Raw genomic sequence first — 20,716 nt, forward strand, 5'->3', positions numbered from 1 at the left:
TAGGATAGATTGGGCAAGCTCCAAGGTCGAGGTTGGTACCTCTATCCCCTACTCTTTTTGGGGTTAGGGAATCTGAGACCATACTAAAGGGACTAGGGCAGTGGGAGCCAATAGTCTCATCCTCTTCAAACACAAGTGGACTGTATGACCCAATTTGTATCACAGCAACTCACATATACGCAGATGGGGTGCCCAAAGCATTTTTCAGTTTCCGTTCTGTAGGAGGTGCCTGTCAGCAGCCAGAGAACTGACACACACTAATGCAAGGGTTGGGGCCCCTCCTGGACAGAATGTCCTGTTTGTCTGCTGAATCAGGAGGAAGAGCCCTGAGTTTAAACTCAGTCTATTTACCCAAAGTCCTTTCTTTGGTCTCTGGAAAATCCAGTGTGTACCAGTATATGGAAGACTTCCCAAGTGTTTACAACCTAAGTAATTCACCTTAATCAACCCCTACCCCCACAGTTTTTTGTTCCTGGGGGAGTTCTGGTAACCATACCCCCGGAGTTTCATACAAATCTCTGGCCCACAGTGATACATAAACTTAATACAATATGGTCCCCAAAGATATTGCAGAGGATTGCAATATCTATCATATATGCATTAATCGTAAGTTGTATAACTTATTTTTTTAGTGGAGGAGTTTGAGCATTTTTTTAAATGTAGATGGTTGTAAACATCTTACAAATATGTAGACATAAAAATGCATAATAGCAAGGCACAAGGGAGATGATCTTTTAGACAGAGAAAGAAGTGAATGAATTCAGAATTAAGAACTGCTAGTATTTACCTATAGTAATTTATGACAACTGTCATACAGTACAAAGTACAGTTATTCTTCTGGAAGACTCTACTATTTCCCCTAGCCCAAGTGATAGTAAATGATAGGAAGAAGAAGAATATCAATGCTCCTGAAGTACATTTCCACTTCAGTCAGATTAAAGACATGAACACACAACATTTACTACTGTAGCTACCACCAGTAAACAGAGCGTACATTCTCTTTCTCATGTAAGAATGTGGTGCGAGGAAGGCTATGTATATTTGAATTTAAAATGTGTTTTATTAAAATAATGCTTCAACATCAAGATGTAGTAACTTATACTTTCTAAAAGAACAGCTTTAGTTTAATTACATGTAATGGACAAGTTTTAAAATTTACAAGACCATTTTTAGGCATTTAAGATTGTTTCTAGCATCTACTAATTCTACATTTTAGTAGACACCTTAAAGTAACAGCTTAGTTATTGTCCTAGTGCCTCGTTTTCCACCACTGCCAACGTCATTTTAGCTGAGCCCATCATTAACAACTTTGGGAGCACTAGCAAAGTGAGCTAGTCAGCTGCTGACACCATTTTCAGCACTTTATCATCTAGCCCTGGTTGCAGCAAATGCAACTGACAGTCTGAAAAGAAGCCTTACCTCCACTCAGGCTCCCAAAGTTAACAACACTAGTTCAGATCAACCTGTGTGAGCAGCAATGGGAAATTGTTCAGTTATTTCTCTATTGTAGTTCTGGCTCTAATAACAATTTACTTTAGGTAATAACATGGTAGTACCCCCAGTGTGCTATGACATTAGTTGGTTTTGCCTCTTCATATAGCACCAGCCAGTGTTATCATGTTACCAAACTCTTTTACAACTCTACTGATACATGATTATAACATTATTTGGTACCATCAACACAGGCAGGATCAAACAGTGTTCTAATTATGTTTGGGGCACTACTGTGTTGTAACAGTGTCCCCTAATATTGACAATTTTGTCATGCAGATCGGTCCTTATAATTAATGGCTTGCAAAAATGTATATGCAACTGCCCACAATTTTCTTAGGAGGGAAGTATAAGACAGAACTAAAAACTTTATGTTTCAACACTTGATGGATTTACTTAAAATTCAGCTCTGCCGAGTTCTACCTCTCTGCTTCCAGTTTCAGCTGTATCTTTTTAGTGGCTACTCTTCTCATGCCAACTGATTCTGTCTTCTCTTATACAGTGGAAAAAGTACAACATGCTCTTGGCTAAGAGAAACAAAGTTACACCAATTAAAATTATTTGCCTCAACTCTCTAGTAATGATATAAAAATAAAAACAAAAACCTGTACTGGTTCCCTCTCCACTCAAAACTGACGTTGATCACAATAGACATAGACAGAGCATCTGTGGTGCAAACACTACCAGTAAAGTGTTTTAGTATGAAAGGCAATTTATACAGCCTGTAATATGCCAAAGATTTCATTGCCATTCATGGAGGGAAAAACAAAAATCGCTCAAGCTCTGTACCAAAAATTTGAGTGAAAATTACATCTCTCCTTTCCAGAGCACCTGAGTTTAAGATAAACTAAAAGTTCTGTAAAACAAAATCTACTTTGTGTGTGCCATATTTAGTATATAGTTTTGTTTCATTTGGATACCTTTTAAACTTCTCTAGATGAATTAAGTAATATTGAAATTGACATGAACTGCAATTCCAAGTGCACTGTGACATGACTTTTACAAAAGTATAATAGATTATCCGCTGCCTGATCCTTGATCATTTATAGGTACAACACATAGCACAAGTTCACAAAACCTTTCTTGGAAAATGACATACTATGGGGCACTCTACAAACATTTGGTAAACCACCACTTGCTCAAATCCCCCATTAAATTTTATTTCCAAATGTCACTATTTTTATTGAATCAACTGAAATTTGATGTAAAAAGAAAGCAAGCAGAAAACATTGGGGTCCATAGAAATATTTAAATAAAATGTCAGAGCATGTTACAGCACCTAAGGTGCACAGAGATCTCCTGTTTGTACCCATCAGATTATAAAGTATGGATACAAAATGACTTAATAATGTATAATGACCATTTTCCCCAAGTCTGTCTATTAATGGAATTGACAACATTTTTTATTTCCTTCACATTTGAAACAGGTAGTTTCAAATTTTATTTTATTTTATTTTACCTAAGTGATACATATACTGTGCAAGTTCAGAGCAACTTTGAATACCTACTCAGATATTCAACACATTTAGACTTTCCTAATAAGCCATTTTAAAATAAACTATTTTCAAGTTCCTATTTAGCCCTCAGCTTCTGACAGACTGGTTTATTTGTCATGACAAGAAAGCTATTTTCTTTACACATTAAAACTAATTTAAAGTTATCTTAAGTTAACATATTTTTCCTGTAGGTAAAAATGAAAATGAATTTATTTCTCTATGCTTGCCTTGAAGACACAGGCTTCTTATGACAAAATAGCTTTAATAAAACATGAAAAATAATCAATAGATCTTAGGAGTTTCTGCATGTGGAGATGATTTACAGGGTATACGAGACATGTAAAAGTCTTGCACGCTTAAGGTTTAAATTCCTGAAAACAAGAAACGCCACGGTTGCAGCATAATGGGAGATGGCACTGTGCAGCCAGGAGGAATTAACATTGTAGATGTACTGGTGCATTGCCACAGTACTAGTGATTTCAGGTTAAAATACTTTGCATCTGAAATGCAGTTTTACAAACTTTGAATAACTTTTGCCAAAGAATCTGCAAATGCCCCCTACTTTATGGGACTGGTGGTGAAAGGCCCAGCAGTGAGGGAGGGAGACAGACACTCACTGAGGGACACCAGGTAACTCCTCTGGCACACATTGACCAGTTTGGGGAGAGGGATGCTGATTGGCCAGCATTCCTCAGCTCCCAGGATTTAACCTGGCACAGGGGCAATGGGGAGCATCTTTCAACTCCGTTCTAGCAGCCCACCCTACCCACCCCAAACTAGGAATGGGAATCTGGCCTTGCACATGCTACAGGTCTAGTCAATTTCCCATTTGGGGGTCAGGAAGGAATTTTTTCTCCCATGGGCCAGGGAGTTTTACGCCTTCCTTGCACACACTTTCGAGCCACAGTAGGTTAAGTAACAATGCACTTGGTAATTAACTGAGGTACTTGGTCAAGTTCTTAATTCATCACAACTTGCATCTGGTTTCCTGTGCAGTTAAAATAATAAAATCAATTCCCAGAGGTGAAAGACCTGGGATTTTGGTGACGGGGTAAGTAAGACTTTGTGGCTTTCATGGAGCTGAGGTCCCCACCCTTCTGCACCCTTTGTTCCCCTTGCAGGGGTATATGTGTTGGATTCAGAACAAGTTGAATCCTGGGGGTGCAGGCTGAGAAGAGTCTACCACACAAGTTACACATAAGGTGTAACATCTACACCGGAACCAATTAAATGCCTGGCATAGGATTGTATGGGTCATGGGTAGGTAGTTCCCCTCCCTTGTATTTAAGGTTAATAAAAATTGTGGCCTGCCACTTAAAATTCATCCATGTGTCTGTCCTCATTTCACTGCTGTTCCACATCAAATGCTCAAAGGCATTTCATGGTTATTCACCTTTATACCTTAAAGCTGAACAAAAAGTCTAATTTTTTGTCAACCAGATTACATGCAACTTTACCAGTATGTTTGGTTTGCACACTTTCAACACTTCCAGAGTTTCACTTTTAAGTTTTTGTTTTACACAAACATATCCAAATCCTCAAAGTGAAACTCAGTACAAAAGCAGCAAAACTAACTGGTTTTGATACAAAATTGATAAAACCCACCTAAATGACTTCTCCCATAGGACACTCCCTACCACCAAAACAACAACAGTTCCTGCCCTTGTCTGCATACTTGGTGTTGTCTTCTAGAGGCATCTTGTAAGCCTCCATCCAAACACTTCAGGAAATTGTGATTGTTCCTTTTTTGAACTTCAGGGAATGGTCAGTTTTCCCTATTCTCACCCTCGAAAGGGCCATCAAACATGAAAGACCATTTCTTCTCCAGTCTACTAGGAGATAGTACAATAGTGAGACTGGGAAATGCTCCTCTGGATCCCAGGGCTCCAACCACAAAAAGCCCTTCTCTCAAGCTGACACACTCCAGAAAGAAGCACAAGACAATAAGGATTCCTATTTTATAACATGGCACACTATAAGAGATCCCAGCCCCAGAAAGAGAAAAATCCAGTACGAAGAAGTACATTTTGAGGAGCAGTTCCCCTACTTCTAATTAGTGGTTAGACCTACTACAAGGATTTATATAACGCTCATATACTCCCAGTGTGCACCAATTTTATACTATCTGAAATAAACTCATTTCCCTCTTTCAGAAGGTGGCAATACAATATACTGTGTATTATACCTTCCAAGAACAATATTCTATCCATCTCATGCTTTTCTAAAGCATACCACCAGGGCCGGCTCCAGGCACCAGCCGAGCAAGCTCGTGCTTGGGGAGGCAGATTCTACGGGGTGGCATTCCACCCAATCCTAGGGCAGCACAGATGCTTTTTTTTTTGCTGATCTAGCCGCCCTGTAGGGGGCGGGGGGCACCCTGCTGGGAGCCGGCTGCGTGCTCTGTCTGCCCCAGCCAGTGCCAGGTCTGTAGCAAGCCTGGCAGGGCAGCCCACCTCCTTCCCTCCCTGTGGACTGGAGCGGCGCGGAGCCCTCCCGGCAGGCGGCGCAGTGGGAGGGGCCGCATGGTGAGCGCCCAACTGAAGCCCTGACCGCCCCCCTTTTCTCTCCCCCCCACCCCCTCTGCCTCCCCCCCCCCGTTGCCCGGGGCACATGTGCAGTGCAGGGAGTCCCCCTGCACCCGCGCTCCGGCCGCCCCACAGGGTTTTTTTTTGTTTGTCTGGTTTTTTCCTGCTTTGCCACTCCGGACGCACCGCAGGTTTTTTTTTTTTCCTGCTTTGCCACTCCGGACGTGGCACGGGATTGTTGGGGGGTTTTGGGGTTTTTTTGCACTTGGGGTGGCAAAAAAGCCAGGGCCAGCCCTGCATAACACTACATTCAAATATCAGATCTTTAGCTGGACCAGTAATTGGAGCCATGAGACTTCAATTTGGGTGCAATTTTAGGATGCAATCTCTCCGTAAATTGAGCTCATAAATATTTAGGTTTAAGAGGAGGTGGACAAGGAGGGAAGAAAGAATCTTATTTTTCTCTTAGTACCACAAGTCAGCTAAACCACACACAGATACTGACAATTTCAAGGAAGAGGGTATGCATCCTATCCTGCTGGAGTCCTAGCACGCGCATATGGTAAAGTGATAAACAATCATGTGGAGAATCCCAGGTAGTCTATCTGGTCTGATCAGGCAAGTTACAACTCGTGAAAGCCAATTCTCGGATGCTATGGAGAGGAGAAGGCAACACCAGATTTCTAAGGGTTGGGGGGAAAAAAAGTTCATCAAAACTAGCTGGGATTGGCCTTTGTTGGAGCTGGAGTACTGAAGACACCCTTCAGTTGAGGCAGGAGATCCTGGCTGGAAGAAGTTGAAGAAGTGTTCCCTGTGTCTCCTCTTCACATGCCCCAGCAGGCCTATGGGTGTAGAGGTGGGATGGCTTTCACACTCACTCTCTGGTTTATATTATATCAAGGCTGTTGGTGTCATTTGAGGTACGCACTGGAACAGCCCTGCCAGGCAGTTTGGGGTGGTTTATCCCAGCTAGATTTTATTTATGAAATAAAGTTGCAGGTTCTGCATTTAACCATACTATGGTTTCTGCATCTCATTGTTTCTGTTTCCACAACCAAACAAACCAAATAATGAAAAGTGGCAGCTGCCCTTTATAGGAGCCCCTATACTAATGTTGTTCATCAAACAGATTAATAATAGAAGAAATCTAAATCATTTCTCAAAATTACATAGGCTAGGGAGGAAGTGTCATTTGTGACCATAACATAACCATAACCATAACAACAGATTTTGTTTTCCAGCATCTCCCTCTGGCCAATATATAGATTACTACAGACATCAGAATAAGGGAGGATGTTCTCATGAAACTTCTTAAAACAATTAATTCAGTGTGCCAGACAAATACATCAGAAAATGTGGTATCTCTAGCCTACATGCCATAGAAAAGTACCTTTACTACAAAACAGGATATGAAATTGAAAAAAATTGTGTAATGTTGTATTAAAACAAAAAATATATATATTTCAACTATCTTAGAGGCTCCAAGAGAATACTATGGCAGAGATTGTCAAAACTGACTAGGGGATTCAGACACACAACGCACAGTGAAATTAATGGGAGTTGTGCATAATAGCCTAGAAGCTTAATTTTAATCGTTGGGAGGAATACTTCGGTATCAGCCTTTTTTTCATATGCTCATCTTACATTTAATTTATGCTTATGTGCCAAGGTTTATGTCAAGTGATTGAATCATGATTCTGGAAAAATAAAAATATGTATTGGTACTTCATCTTATTTATGGCATAGTTAAAATTAATTCATATGCAATGCAACTGGGGAAAACTTTCTATTGTCTTTGCCAAGTGTTGTTAATTCTTCAATCAACACAAAAAGATTTGCTTTGAGATTAATTTAAATAGTCATTTTCTGTTTTGTATCACAATTACATACTGATGATGAAAAATTGCAGGTAAAGCATAAAGTATTTATGAACAGAAATAAATGGATAACAACAAAGAATTAATAGACAACAATAGTCACTTGAAAGGTTTAAATACAACAGCACATTTTTTATGCCCTCTATGGAAAAGATGTTGAACTTGTAATTAAACTTGATGTGAAAAATTAGATTTATACCGACTTATTTAAAAGAAACACTTCTTAATTCTGCTAAATAGTATGTGTAAGCATGTAATTAAAAATAAAAAATGACTCTGTCCTTTAAGTTTACATTTTTCTTCTACAGTTTTCCTCTGTTATTCTAAAATTTTCCATTGAGACATTAAGATAAACTAACTTGGCATTGTACAATAAGTCATTATATACAACAAGAACTATTACAATTAAATGCGATCAAATGATCTGAAGTACAATAATATTAAGTGCCCGACTTAACCCTAAAATGTTCTTGCTTGTGTGGGTTTAAGTCTATCATGGCATCCATAATTTACTTCATTGTACAGTGCCTATGTACTGCAATCTACATTAAAAGAGATCTCCTATTTTAGATCACTGAAACACATTCTTTAGCTATAATGTAAGAATGACGAATGGAGTGACAGCTGTGTATCTGACAAGTGAGAACTTTCAGCAGCCTATTCTTGAAACATCACAATACAGCTGGTGAGTCTGGTTCACAGATTCAATAGATCCTTTCCAAATGAAGGGGAAAAAAACTATAGTATTGCTCTATTACAAGCAAAACAGTAGTTACATTTGAGGAGGATGCTCATTTCCTCTCCTATATGTTAATTTTCACAGGCTTCTTGTTCTGACCCAGTTCACTATCATCCTTTCTTCCCTTGAATTTTTTACATATACAGTCAAACAATTTTTAAATCTAAACTTCTATTGTTTCTACAATTTTATATTCTATATTTTATTCTAACACCACATTACTTTGTTTTCCTTTCCAGAAGGAAAAGGTTAGTCACTGATTGAATGTCCCAATTCATCTACCCACATTCACATCAGAAAGTATGTTACTACATGCACTGTCCCCATTTAATTACCAAGGGAATTAACTACTCAGCCTAATGATGACAGAATCTGAGGTATAATTGGTATGCATGTTAGTGGTCTATGATGGTACTGTACATCACAAACATATGTTAGGCATTGAAAAATAAAGACAAAGGGAGAGCGAGAAGACCTTTATTAAAAAAGGTTTTACCCATTTTTCCATAAAAATTCTGAAACAATATTGAATTGGTACTGGTGTGAATTAAAAAGAAAATATCAGTAAAATTTAATGAAGTTAAAAATAAATTTGTTGGGCATTTCAAGAAAAATCAAAAAACTAATTAAGATAGTCACCCAAATATATATCAAAAATCTTACTTCCCACATAATATGTTTTTACTTCAGGTATGATTTTTTAATGGATAAAGAAAAAAAGATTGTAAGAAGAGGTTTAAAAATAAAATTGTGATTGTGGTCAGGAAGAGAAATATATTAGAATTGTTAAACAATGTCTTTATGGTTATATGAAATGCACTATGAACAACCACTGTACTTTAAGGATATCTCATGGCTTCTACTTAAAGCCTCTATTTTCAGCATTTATAACTTCTTTTGTAGAAATTCACTTGGAAGAATTTTTTGTTACTTTTCCCTTCCAAGGAGTGGCTTTGATATATTTTCTAATTGTTTTAAAGAACTTTCAACTTTTTAGACTCATGTTTTAACAATATTTTCCACCCCATGTAAGGTGTAAACTTAAATTTCCCATGAGGTTTTTCTTAATTTTAAATAAAAGATTAGCTTACAGACAGAAGGAAACAGGAACAATTAAAGTTATAAAGTCATAGCTCAAGTTAATCTAAGGGTAATTATTACTGATGCACACTATTTATTTGCCAAAAGCCTAGCAATATTACAGTTCTCTAACTTTTAACAAATACAAGTTCCACAAACTGAACCTACAAATAAATTATCATTCCTTACATACTCGTGTTTTTGTTTGGATTTTATGTGCCCATGAGCAATGTTCAAATGCTGCACACCTGTTTGCAAAAGTATTGAAAACAGGAATTCTATATCTCAAGCAACCAAATTAAGGGCACATTCTGACTTTATCTACAAGAAAAACTGAATAATGCCCTCATTCATTTATAATGACTCACTCTCTACTGTTAAAAAATATGACGGATGCACCAGAAAATAAGGGTCAGATGATTTGCCCAACATAGACAGAGACACCAGTTTTTAGTAGTTCTTTCCCTCCAAACTGCTATGAATCATCACTGACTACAATTATTCAATACAATGGGTTAATTTTGCTCTTCTGAGATTTACTGCTGTTATATGGTATAATGAAATTACCTGTCATTAATGATCCAGTTCAGACAGAGATTGAGGGAGCTAAGGTTTTTGCATCTCTTCACTATTTCCATCACAGTTTCATTATCCAGTTCTGTGATATGACGTAGATCCAGGCTGGAAAGGTTTCTTAGCTATTGAGAGAAATACAATAAAGAGGAAAGTGTCTGAAAATGTACTAATATTCAGAAAGTACTGACACATTCTGTTATAAAAGCTTTTACGCCTTTCTGGAATCATGTGCAGTATAAGACAGACAAGCAAGATGCATTGCAGTTAATGAAAAGCCCTTCTCACCTTTCTGTAGAAAGGGTTTAGAATAGTCAGAAACATAATACAGACATCAGCATGAGACAATCAGATTTTTCTCTAGTTTGAGAAGAGTTTATTACCGAAAATGTAATACAATTAAAACTACAGAGTAACTGTTTGCTAGTATTGTATGGGCCCTATAGCATATCTATAGTTTACAGCGGCGGTCCCCAACCTTTCTGGCACCAGGGACCGGTTTCATAGAAAAAAAAATTCCGCGGACCTGTGGGATGGTTTTGGGACGATTCAAGCGCATTACATTTATTTTTGTACTTTTATTTCTATTCTTATTGTAATATATAATGAAATAATTATACAACTGACCATAATGCAGAATTAGTGGGAGCCCTGCCCCCTATCTAACCCCCACCCACTTCCTGCCCCCCCGACTGCCTGCCCCCCTCAGAATCCCCGACCCATCCTGCTCCTTGTCCCCTCACCATCCCCCAGAGACCCCCATCACCCTGGGACCCCACCCCTGCTCCCTGTCCCCTGACTGCCCCAACCCCTATCCCCCCACCCCCGCTGAGTCCTGACAGACCCCCCCGGAACACCCACAATCCAACCCCCCCTATTCCCTGCCCCCTGACCACCCCCTCTCTGTGCCTTGACTGTCCCCAGGACTCCCTGTCCCTTAGCCAACCCCCCTGGCCCCAGCCTCTTACCCCCGGCTCCCTCCTCACCCGGAGCCTCAGCGCCTCGCCCGACAGCTGCAGCGTGCCTCCGGCGGGGCCTGAGCTCCGTCCCGCTCAGAGCCGCGTGGTGAGGGGGCGGGGCTGGGAGCTCCACGCTGAGCGGAGGGAGCTGAGCTCAGCCCGGAGCTCGCAGCCCCACCCCCTCACCACGCGTCTCTGAGGGGGCAGGGCTCAGGGGCCCCACCGGAGACACGCCGCTTGATGTGCTAGGGGTCGGTTCGCGGCCCGGTTCCTAACAGGGCGCGGACCGGTAACGGTCCGCGGCCCAGGGGTTGGGGACCCCTGGTTTACAGTGCTTTAGCAGTTCTATTATGAATCCCTCCTCCTCCCCCCCCATTCCCTGCCCGGGTTAGTACCTGCAAAATTCTTTTGGCTATATGAAATCAGAGGCTTCCAGCATTTTCTTTTCTTCAAATACTAAAATGTTTCTTTGATGGTGGTTTAGTTGAAGGCACATAAAGTTAATGCTTTCAAAAACTTTTTACAACCTTAGAACTGAAATATGTGACTTTGACTTTTAAAGTTAATCTTTGCAGGACATCACATTGCTTGTCCATGTTACAATTTCTACATCAAGTCCACAATTTCTAGCTGAGCTCAAGCGTATCTTTTAGAAAGACATCTAACCTTGATTTAAAGACTACATGATAGGGAATCCTCACATCCATTGTTAAGTAGCCCAATGCTGAATTATCCTCACAGACATTGGTCTTCAGTATTTTCAACCAAAAGCATTCAAAATTAGACTCTTCAAAATGTTGAGATTGACTTAAAAATTAGGGGGTGGAGGCTTGTGGGGTAGGGTATTTGCCTTCTGTTTTTTGAGCCTTTTGAACAAACTTTAGGTCACATTTTCAAGCTTTTCTTTGCAACCACAAGTGCTAGAGACATTGTTTTTTAAAAAAAGAAAGAGCTGGGATGCAAATATAATCACTTAATTCCAGTAGCCAAAGCTTTAAGAAAATAACAAATATAGTGAGTCTTGTGATAAAAACGCAAGAGTTGGCAATACTGTATCTTGTTATCTCTTTGGACTTGTCTACACAGTGTAGTAATACGCACTAAGGTTGTGTGATTTTTAACCAGGGGTGGCTCTACGTTTTTGGCCTCCCCAAGCAGTCATGCCTGGGAGGCGCCCCGGAGCCGCGGGAGCAGCGGACCTCCCGCGGGCATGACTGCGGAGGGTCCGCTGGTCGCGCGGCTCGGCTGGACCTCCCGCAGCTGCGGACAGTTCGCAGGTCCGGCGGCTCCGCTTGAGCTGCCGCAGGCATGCCTGCGGGAGGTCCAGCCGAGCCGCGGGACCAGCGAACCGTCCGCAGTCATGCCTGCGGGAGGTCCACTGGAGCCGCGGGACGAGCGCCGCCTCCGCAGTCATGCCTGCGGCAGGTCCGGTCGTCCCGGGGCTCCGGTGGACCTCCCGCAGGCATGACTGCGGCAGGTCCGCCGGCCCAGCCTGCCGCCCCCCCGGGAAAGGGCCACCCACGCGCGTGCTTGCTGCGCTGGGGTCTAGAGCCGGCCCTGTTTTTAACGCTCACTATAGTGTCATGCATTAACTGGTCCTTGTAGACCTGCTGTATCCATCCTTCACTTAGGTGCACACTGAGTTCATCCTTTTTTTTTTTTTTTTTTTTTTTTTAACTTTTAGAGGGAAATGCTGAAAAATATTAAAAAATGGAAATACATCAGGTTAATGTTAAAGTTACCCAGGCTATATCAGGGAACAGTTAGTGCCTATGTTACTGAGCAGTAAAAATCAACATCCCCTCTAGTGCACATCCCCTATCCCACCATGTGGACAAGCCCGTTCTCTAATGAAGAGGCCTCTACTATCTGAAAGCTTCTCTCCATGTAGGTATTTATAGACAGCAATCAAGACCACTTAACCTTCACTTTGATCAACTTAATTTCTCTGACCTGTCACAGTTTTCATATGGAAATGTGATTTTCATATTGACAACTTCCCTTTAAATCAGAGCCTTCTTTCAAATTCATTGGGATAGGAAGGATACCTCTAAAACACTCAATCTTCCTATAAACAGTAGCCATTACTTTTACCATAGTACTTAACTGAACCCTGATTAAAGTAGTCAGACCTACATAAAAATTGTGCTGTCTGTTTATTGTGTTCTCTCTCTCTCCAGGAGCAGGCAGCTTCCAGCTCATTCTGGACAGAGTGATCTTGTATAAAGAGTACTATCTTATTATACCTAACAATCTAAAATACTACATCTTACAATTGTTATATCTGGAGAATTTAAACAAATATCTGTCCACCAGAGTAGGGCTACACAAAATTCAAAGGCACACAGAACATAATCCTGCCTTCCTGGGAGTAGCACAATATGACAAACGACATAGCCTGGATAACTTTAACATTAACCTGATATAGTCCCATTTTTTAAATATTTTTTCAGCATTTCCCTGTAAAAATAAAAAAGGATGAACTCAGTACGCATGTAAGTGAAGGATGGATATAGCAAGAAGCATATTTTGAGCTAATGTACTCAAGTTGCCACAAACTCCTCAGACAATGACTCTCAATCCTTTTCTTTCTAAATACACTTAGTCATAGTAACTTCTAATGTTTAAAAAAAAAGCTGTCTGAAATAATCTCTGGCATACTCTGGAACAAATAATTGCATTTAGGTAATACTGACATTTTAATTAAATTTACCTTCTCTGTATGAAAGAACAGTAATCCTATTCAGTGATTTAAGTCACCACCAAGGATTTGATTAAGTAAAGGCTCACAACTGAGATCATATAAATTGTTCACTTCAGTAGTTAAACACTAAGTCAAGATATTTAAAAGAAACTGGGGACTTAGAATGCAGGCAATCTTTAGAACTGGTGTAACCATGTTTTATTCCACAAGGTCTAACTTTCTCCAATTTAAAGTTTGAAAAGAAATTAAATAGATTTATTGCCAACAAAACTCTGCTGAATAAGAGTTAAATTCAGGGTCCCAGTCCCCAGTAATGGGTTGGATGGAGGATATTTCCTCAAGGCGTGGGGAAAAGAATGCTACCCCCAGGTTACAGAGCTGTTTTGTAGAAGTGAGTGACCGTATTTCCCAAAGGCAAAAGGGGACACCGCATAGGGCTGGCCTGAGCCGCTAGCCTGAGTCCCTCTCCCCGCGTGAGGGGCAGGCAGTGCTTGGGCGAGCAGCAACGCACATACTAGATAGGATGACGTATTTCCCAAAGATTGGGGCTGGCATTGCTGCTCACCCAAGCCTGCCTGCCACCTGTGTGAGGCCTGATTCCGTTCATATCTGTGCAGTAAAACTGCAATGACTCTGCTGCTACTGGGACATGGATTTGCCTCAACTCAATGGTTCGATTAGATAATCTGACACATTATTGGCCTTAGTAATAATTTTGGGAATAACAGGCCTTGTGACAGTCCACTGAAGTCTTACTTACACTAGTCATGAATTTGGATGATAATCCTAATTAATGGTTCCCTTCAAAAATTTTCTGCAAGCAGTGCAACTGGAAAACTCAATGCCCCCATTTAGTCAATCAACGGCATGCACAAACAAATCATTACAATAATGTTTATATTTCAATCCAAATAAATGTACATCCTGCAGCAATACTAGAAAAGACGTTCTCATCCACTTATAACTGAAGACTGGATCTATACATTATGACAGACTGTTGCCTGGTAATAGTTCACTGCTGTTTTCTGAATAAATGTTTTTGCATGGAATCATTCCAAAGCTCAGAAAGACACAAGGTCTAAAGAATAATCAAACACACATACTTGCCCTAGCTCTTCACTGTAGGAGGGCTGCTAATCACCGATATACCAGCATCCCTCAATGATTAATTTATTGAGGTTTTCATATGGTGCTCATCATCACTGTATCTGGGTGCCTCACAACAGCTCTGAGAGGTAGACAACTATCCTCTTATCCCCACTTTACAGATGAGGAACTGAGACACAAAGGTTGCCCAAGTTAACACATGGAGTATGTGGTGGAGAATTAAAGCCAGATCTCCAGAATCCCAGTCCATTGCCTTAGCCACAAGACCATCCCATGAAGGCTGAGTGTCTTAAAGGGAAGGAAATAACTCTGTTGGGCAATTCAGCAGGGCATGTGCACCATACCACAATAACCAAATATCCACTCATGGAGGTAATAAGGGACTACATATTACAAGACGTGAAGGCCAGCCAAAAGCACTCTTTTTTTCAAGCCCCATTATGTTTACTCACAGATAGCAATGTTGCTGGCTCTTTTTTTCCTTCATGGGTTTAATTATTATTTATTGTTTTACAGTGTCCAAGAAAGGGCACCACTTAATAAAGATAAAAAGACACAATGTCCAATTTTCAGAGGTGCTGAAAACTTAAACAGCTCCCAATGTTACAGCTTCCACGGACTTAAACTGGAGATTTGGGTGATCAACACTTCTGAAAAACGAGGCCTATGATGCCTACTTCAAGTGGCTTACAAGTGGGGCACCAAGAGGACAGGGTCAACTCAGGGAAGGAAGGATAGTGGGTGTCAGAAATCAGAATACACAATTTCTCAGTAAAGTCTTTTTGCTCTGGACCAGGGGTTCTCAAACTGAGGATTGAGACTCCTCAGGGGGGCAAAAGGTTATTAAATAGGATGTTGCAAGGGGTCAGCCTCCTCCCCAAACCCCGCTTTGCCTCCAGTATTTATAATGGTGTTAAATATATAAAAACATGTTTTTAATTTATAAAGGGGAGGGGTTGCACTCAGAGGCTTGCTATGTGAAAGGGGTCACCAGTACAAAAGTTTGAGAACCACTGCTCTGGACGGAGAGATTCCCCAAAAATTGGGATTAAATTCTATCCCCAGTGAAGTCATTAACAAAATTGCCATTTAGTTCAATGAAGCCATGATGTCATCCCTTGTTTGCACAGTCACTCCATGGCCACTTCACATTTATAGTATGTCTACACAGCAACTAGATATCCATGGCTAGCCCATGCTAGCTGACTCGGGCTCCTGGGGCTTGGGCTGTTTCTTTGCTGTGTGGACTTCCAGGCTTGGATTGGAGCCTGAGCTCTGGGACCCATCCCGCAGGTGGCTGGCATGGGCCAGCTGCTGGTTTTCCTTTGTTGTGTAGACGTATCCTTAAAGATTACCATCACTCCACCATCCTATTCAACATTATACAATTCCATCATCATTTCCTATTAATTGTCATATCCTCTTGTTCACAGGTAGCCTACTTGGTTCCCTGACCAGTGGAGAAGCTTAGACTTATATTTATCATTGTTATTACTATAAATACACAATGTACACTTCCTCACAGATCTTACGGGATCCATTTAGGTAGTACGAGTAGGTAGTTCCAGGCTCTTCAAGCATCATTTATTCCAAGCTACTTCACCATTACTATCTTTGGGGCACTTCAAGTGAGTGAACAGTCTGTAAGGACTAGAAGATGGGACAAATCAAACACTCTATCGTTAGGGAACGTGTATATATTTTAGGATTGACTTGAGCCTCACTACCAGTTTTCACAGACAAACCAGAAGGAATATGAGCTATGGGTAAAATATTTAAAACGCACCTAAATAACTTAGGAGCCTAAGTCTCAATGACCTTCAATGAGACTTAAGTGCCTAAATTCCTAAACTGCTTTGAAAATGGGATTTAGGTTTCTAGATGACTTACACACTTTGGAAAATTTTACCCTAGATCATCATCCTATAATGATTCATTACCAAGACAGCTCACAACAGTCAAGGTGTATCACTCCACCCCCATGGAAAGAGCTTTCTATTCTGGGAACACAGCTCTTTCTTATCCAGTACCAATTTCTGACAATCCACTGCAAGACCTTCTCTCATGGGCTCTCCTTCAACAGAATATGTAACTTGGACCTTTGACATCAGGGACCCCACCTCAGCTGCTATAAATGATCCCTAGACCATGAAGTGAGAGCCATTGACAAATGGCAGTTGGAGAACTTTTTATGGGTGCATCTGATGGTGTAGCAAAATTTCCTAGGATAGTCAGAAAGTTTATATCTATCCTTCTTCCTAGTGTGTTCTGGAGTTGGTTGCTATCAAACACTCACAGAATTCCCTTTTATTTCAAAACTATGTCAATGGTAAAAAGTGAGGCTCACAACTGGGATTTAACAGCAACTCAACCAAATTACATGAGAAGGTATCAGAGGCAGGTCCTTGGACCAACTAGTGACTCTTATCTATAATATGTAGTACAAGCACAATTGGCCAGAAGTAATTATTAGTCACCATGGGAGCAAAGACCACAAAGGAAACAAGTGTGAAATGTCTGGTGTAATAACATACAGAACTGGGTCAAACTGAGGTGGATTTTTCTGGAAAGTAAGCATGATCTGGTCAGCATTCCTTTTACCTTAGGTATATCAGGGTGCCAATACTTCAGCTGCCACTAACCAGGAGCGGATGCAAATCTCATCTGTGACTCTCACTGGAAAGCCATAACACACAATCATATTTGCTAAGGATGTCCTCATTTACAAATAAGCCAACCATTATGGACTGTTTGGGGCATGGGAGAACCCAATAATATATAAGGTTTGAATTGCTCAGACATCAGTGGTGGGTCTATTGGCTTCATTAGTGCCTAGTTCAGCTGAGCTACAGTGGAGCCTTGTGGTTTCTTGACAATGGGTGATATACAAATGGAAAAGAAAGGCCATATCCCTCCTGATCTAACTTGTAAGGACTACATGGCAGTGGCCATTAGCTATTAGGGAATTGTGTTAAATATATTTCCTGCAATTTTTATCACTAATTAAATTAGAGTGTAGTGTATGCTCTTTTGTCGTATGCTCATGGCATTCTCATTTGATTTTAAAGTATTTTGTAAAGCATAAGTGCCACAGTGTTAAGCTCCCTGTAAGTCACTAATACTATAAATGTATGAATAATTGGTAATATAGTAGTAGCAGTGCTACTGCTTAGCATTTATGTAGCATCTTTAGTTTGGGATCTCAAAGCACTTTATATTTGTAAAGACTCAAAAAACTCTATGAAGTGGATATTATTGTATTTTTACAGATGGGGAAACTGAGACACTGAATTACAGTGGATGATGTATTCACAGTCACACAATAAAGACAGTAGGAAAGATGGGAATAGAATCCAAGGTTCCTGGCTCCCAGCCCTCTACTCCAACCACCATATATGCTGCAACACATTATAAAGACTTAGTAAAGAAAAGCTGTATAGAATTCTCACAAACTGTGTTCAGTTTTCCTTTTGTGTTTCATGTTTTACGAACAGGAGAAAGAACCAAATAACTTTACAATAACTCACAGGGTAACAAGGGACACAAAACTCCAATGGACTAAGGATATTGTAGGTTTTTAGTTGCACAAGGTTGCAGAATATCTTGCAAAATATTTATTTATATTTGTACCTGAAATGTAGAAGAAGAAAATAATTGTCCATGAAAGATTTAGAAATATTGTCTTGAATCTTTTAAATAATATAACCATGCTAGAATCTAGGAATTAATTGTTTAAACTACTTTGAAGATCTGCATCTGAAATCTTTGTGCAAAGTATTGCATTGAAATTATTTCATTAATACACAAATATTAACTATAATACAAAAATAAATTCCCATTCCACTGAGTTAGAAACCACTCCAGCACCAAGAAACACGATCATTTCACTATTTACATATTTGCTCTTAGAGCATAGAACATTAAAAACCCTTTCTAAACAGTTGGACTTTTGATCTGTCAGGCATGAATCTTGAGTGCCCTAAACATACCAGACTTTTAATCACTGTCAGAAACAGACAGTGCAGAAACAGAATATTCTATTAATTAAGTTTTGCATCTCAGAGCATGAGAATGAGTATAACTCTCCTCTGCCTTCTGACAGGCAGCAATACCCTCTTACTTTTAGGATGACTGTTCCTGCAATTAATCCCTCTTTTCTCCAACACTTACTTCCAAAGCTCAAAACTAACTACCAGCAGCAGTCAAAGTGAAGCAGAAGCTGAGTTCTGCATTCCCCCCCACCTTCCCCCCAAGAATGAAACAACTCTCTCTTACTCTTCAGCTATTTCTACACTGCACACTACTGATGGTGGCATGTTGGACATGTGTTACTACAGTGAAGTGAAAAACAGGCTGCATCTACACTATCTTATATAGCTACATATGTCAGTGGAAGGCTCTGGTTGGGGGGAGAGAGTGAGCAAGGGTCAGCAGGAGGGAGATACCAGAGCCTTTCCTTGCTGCCTTCCCCTGCAGAGCTTTTCCTGCTGCCAGAGTCTTTCACTGCAGAGGAGAAAGCTGTGACTGCTCCCCACGGCTGGAGTCTTTCCCCACTTCAAGGTACTACTAGAGCCTTTCCCCACCTGTGGTAGGGAAAGACTCCAGCAGAGTGAGGCAGCAGGACATTATATTGCTAAAAATCACAGTGTAGATGGGGAGAAACTGCTTGGGTGAATAGCGAACCCTGTAGGGTACACACCTGTGAATTAAGGAGTATCTACTAACCTAACCAGTGCCTCACCATCGAAATTGCTATATATACTTGTGCTTGAGAGGTGTGTTGTGTATGTACTCTAAACACCACCAAAAGGCATGTGCAGTGTAAACATACCCTTTCTCTTGAAACAGAAAGAATGGTACAAATAGAAGAATTAAAAACGTGAAAATAAAAAGAAAAAGAGAAAGCTAAGTTAATTCAATTCAATTTACACATATATGCTGTACCGCTTGCACTCTACTTTCTAGGTCAAACTTTTGTTGCAGGAATAGAACTCGTCCTTTTTTTGGTCCCACTTTGGTTTAAGATATTTCTGACGCTTAAGCTGTAAGTTAACTAAAAAAACATGAAGACATACAAATTAGAACAAATGTTTAGCAATCTGAACTATACTAACACTAGCTCCACCTCCTTCTGAAAATCCAGTGGACGGGAACTGTTATATTAAGAAACAAATATCCAATAACAGATTATGTTCCTGTATTTTCAACAAATCAATCCTGAATTGAATATCAATCCTAGAACCCAGTGCTGAAGTACAGTGACAGTCTGTACAAAATGAAGGGTACGGTACATGAGGAAGAAGTGTTGTCCTTGACTCAGATGTTGAAACTAAAATGTGCCTTTGGGTTTAGAGAGACACTTGCAAGGGGGGAAGGTCAGGTTCTCAGCCCTATTAATTTGATAGTTTGCAGTCTAGTAAGTAGTGTGTCTATGACCTACATTAGAAAGGGAAATGATGGGTAGAGCAGTGGGAAATGAAATCTTTAGACCACAGATGGTGTTGGAGGTGGGGAGTTCCAAAGACAGAGCTACAGCTGGTGTAAATACCTAATGGTTTTGAACTAAAATACAAATTTTAAAAACTTATAACAAAAAACTTTTTAGTTTGAGACTTTCCTTAAGTTTGTTAAAAAGGAGATTTCATGGATGTTAGAAACTTTGTCTTCTATCTCGACAAACAGTGCAATGCTGAAGTTACAGAGATTACAATTTCTTCCACTGTACATAATGGATTTAGGGTTGAAAAAAGAACTAGATACATTCATGGAGGATAGGTCCATCAATGGCTATTAGCCACAACAGGCAGGGATGGTGTCCTAAGTCTCTGTTTGCCAGAAGCTAGGAATGGGCAACAGGGGATGGATCACTTGATGATTACCTGTTCTGTTCCTTCCCTCTGGGGCACCTGGCATTAGCCAGTGTCAGAAGACAGGATACTGGGCTAGAGGGACCTTTGATTTGACCTAATATCACCACTCTTATGTTCTGGTGGAGATTGAAAATTTCCAGCAAGGTCAGCAAGCCTCAAAAATTCCATGGAGAGTTGGGCAAAAGATTTTCAGCAGATAGTAAATTAATCAACAAATGCCATTTCGGAGCAACTAAAACAATTAGTTGAATTACACCCTAATTTGCAAATAGTTTCAGATAAATAAAATATTAGG

At 40.3% G+C, this 20,716-nt stretch overlaps 1 protein-coding gene across 4 annotated transcripts in view; it reads right to left on the reverse strand.

Moving 5' to 3' along the window:
* Positions 1–20,716, reverse strand: part of FBXL17 (F-box and leucine rich repeat protein 17) — a 468,601-nt gene that overhangs the window by 282,933 nt on the left and 164,952 nt on the right. For all 4 annotated transcript variants that reach the window (XM_045021619.1, XM_045021620.1, XM_045021621.1 and 1 more), the window contains one exon: positions 9,776–9,906. In XM_045021619.1, coding sequence (XP_044877554.1) covers positions 9,776–9,906 — 131 coding nt within the window. The remainder of the gene's footprint in view (positions 1–9,775; positions 9,907–20,716) is intronic.

The sequence above is a fragment of the Mauremys mutica genome, chromosome 6 (genome assembly GCF_020497125.1).
Source record: "Mauremys mutica isolate MM-2020 ecotype Southern chromosome 6, ASM2049712v1, whole genome shotgun sequence".
Lineage (NCBI taxonomy): Eukaryota > Metazoa > Chordata > Testudines > Geoemydidae > Mauremys > Mauremys mutica.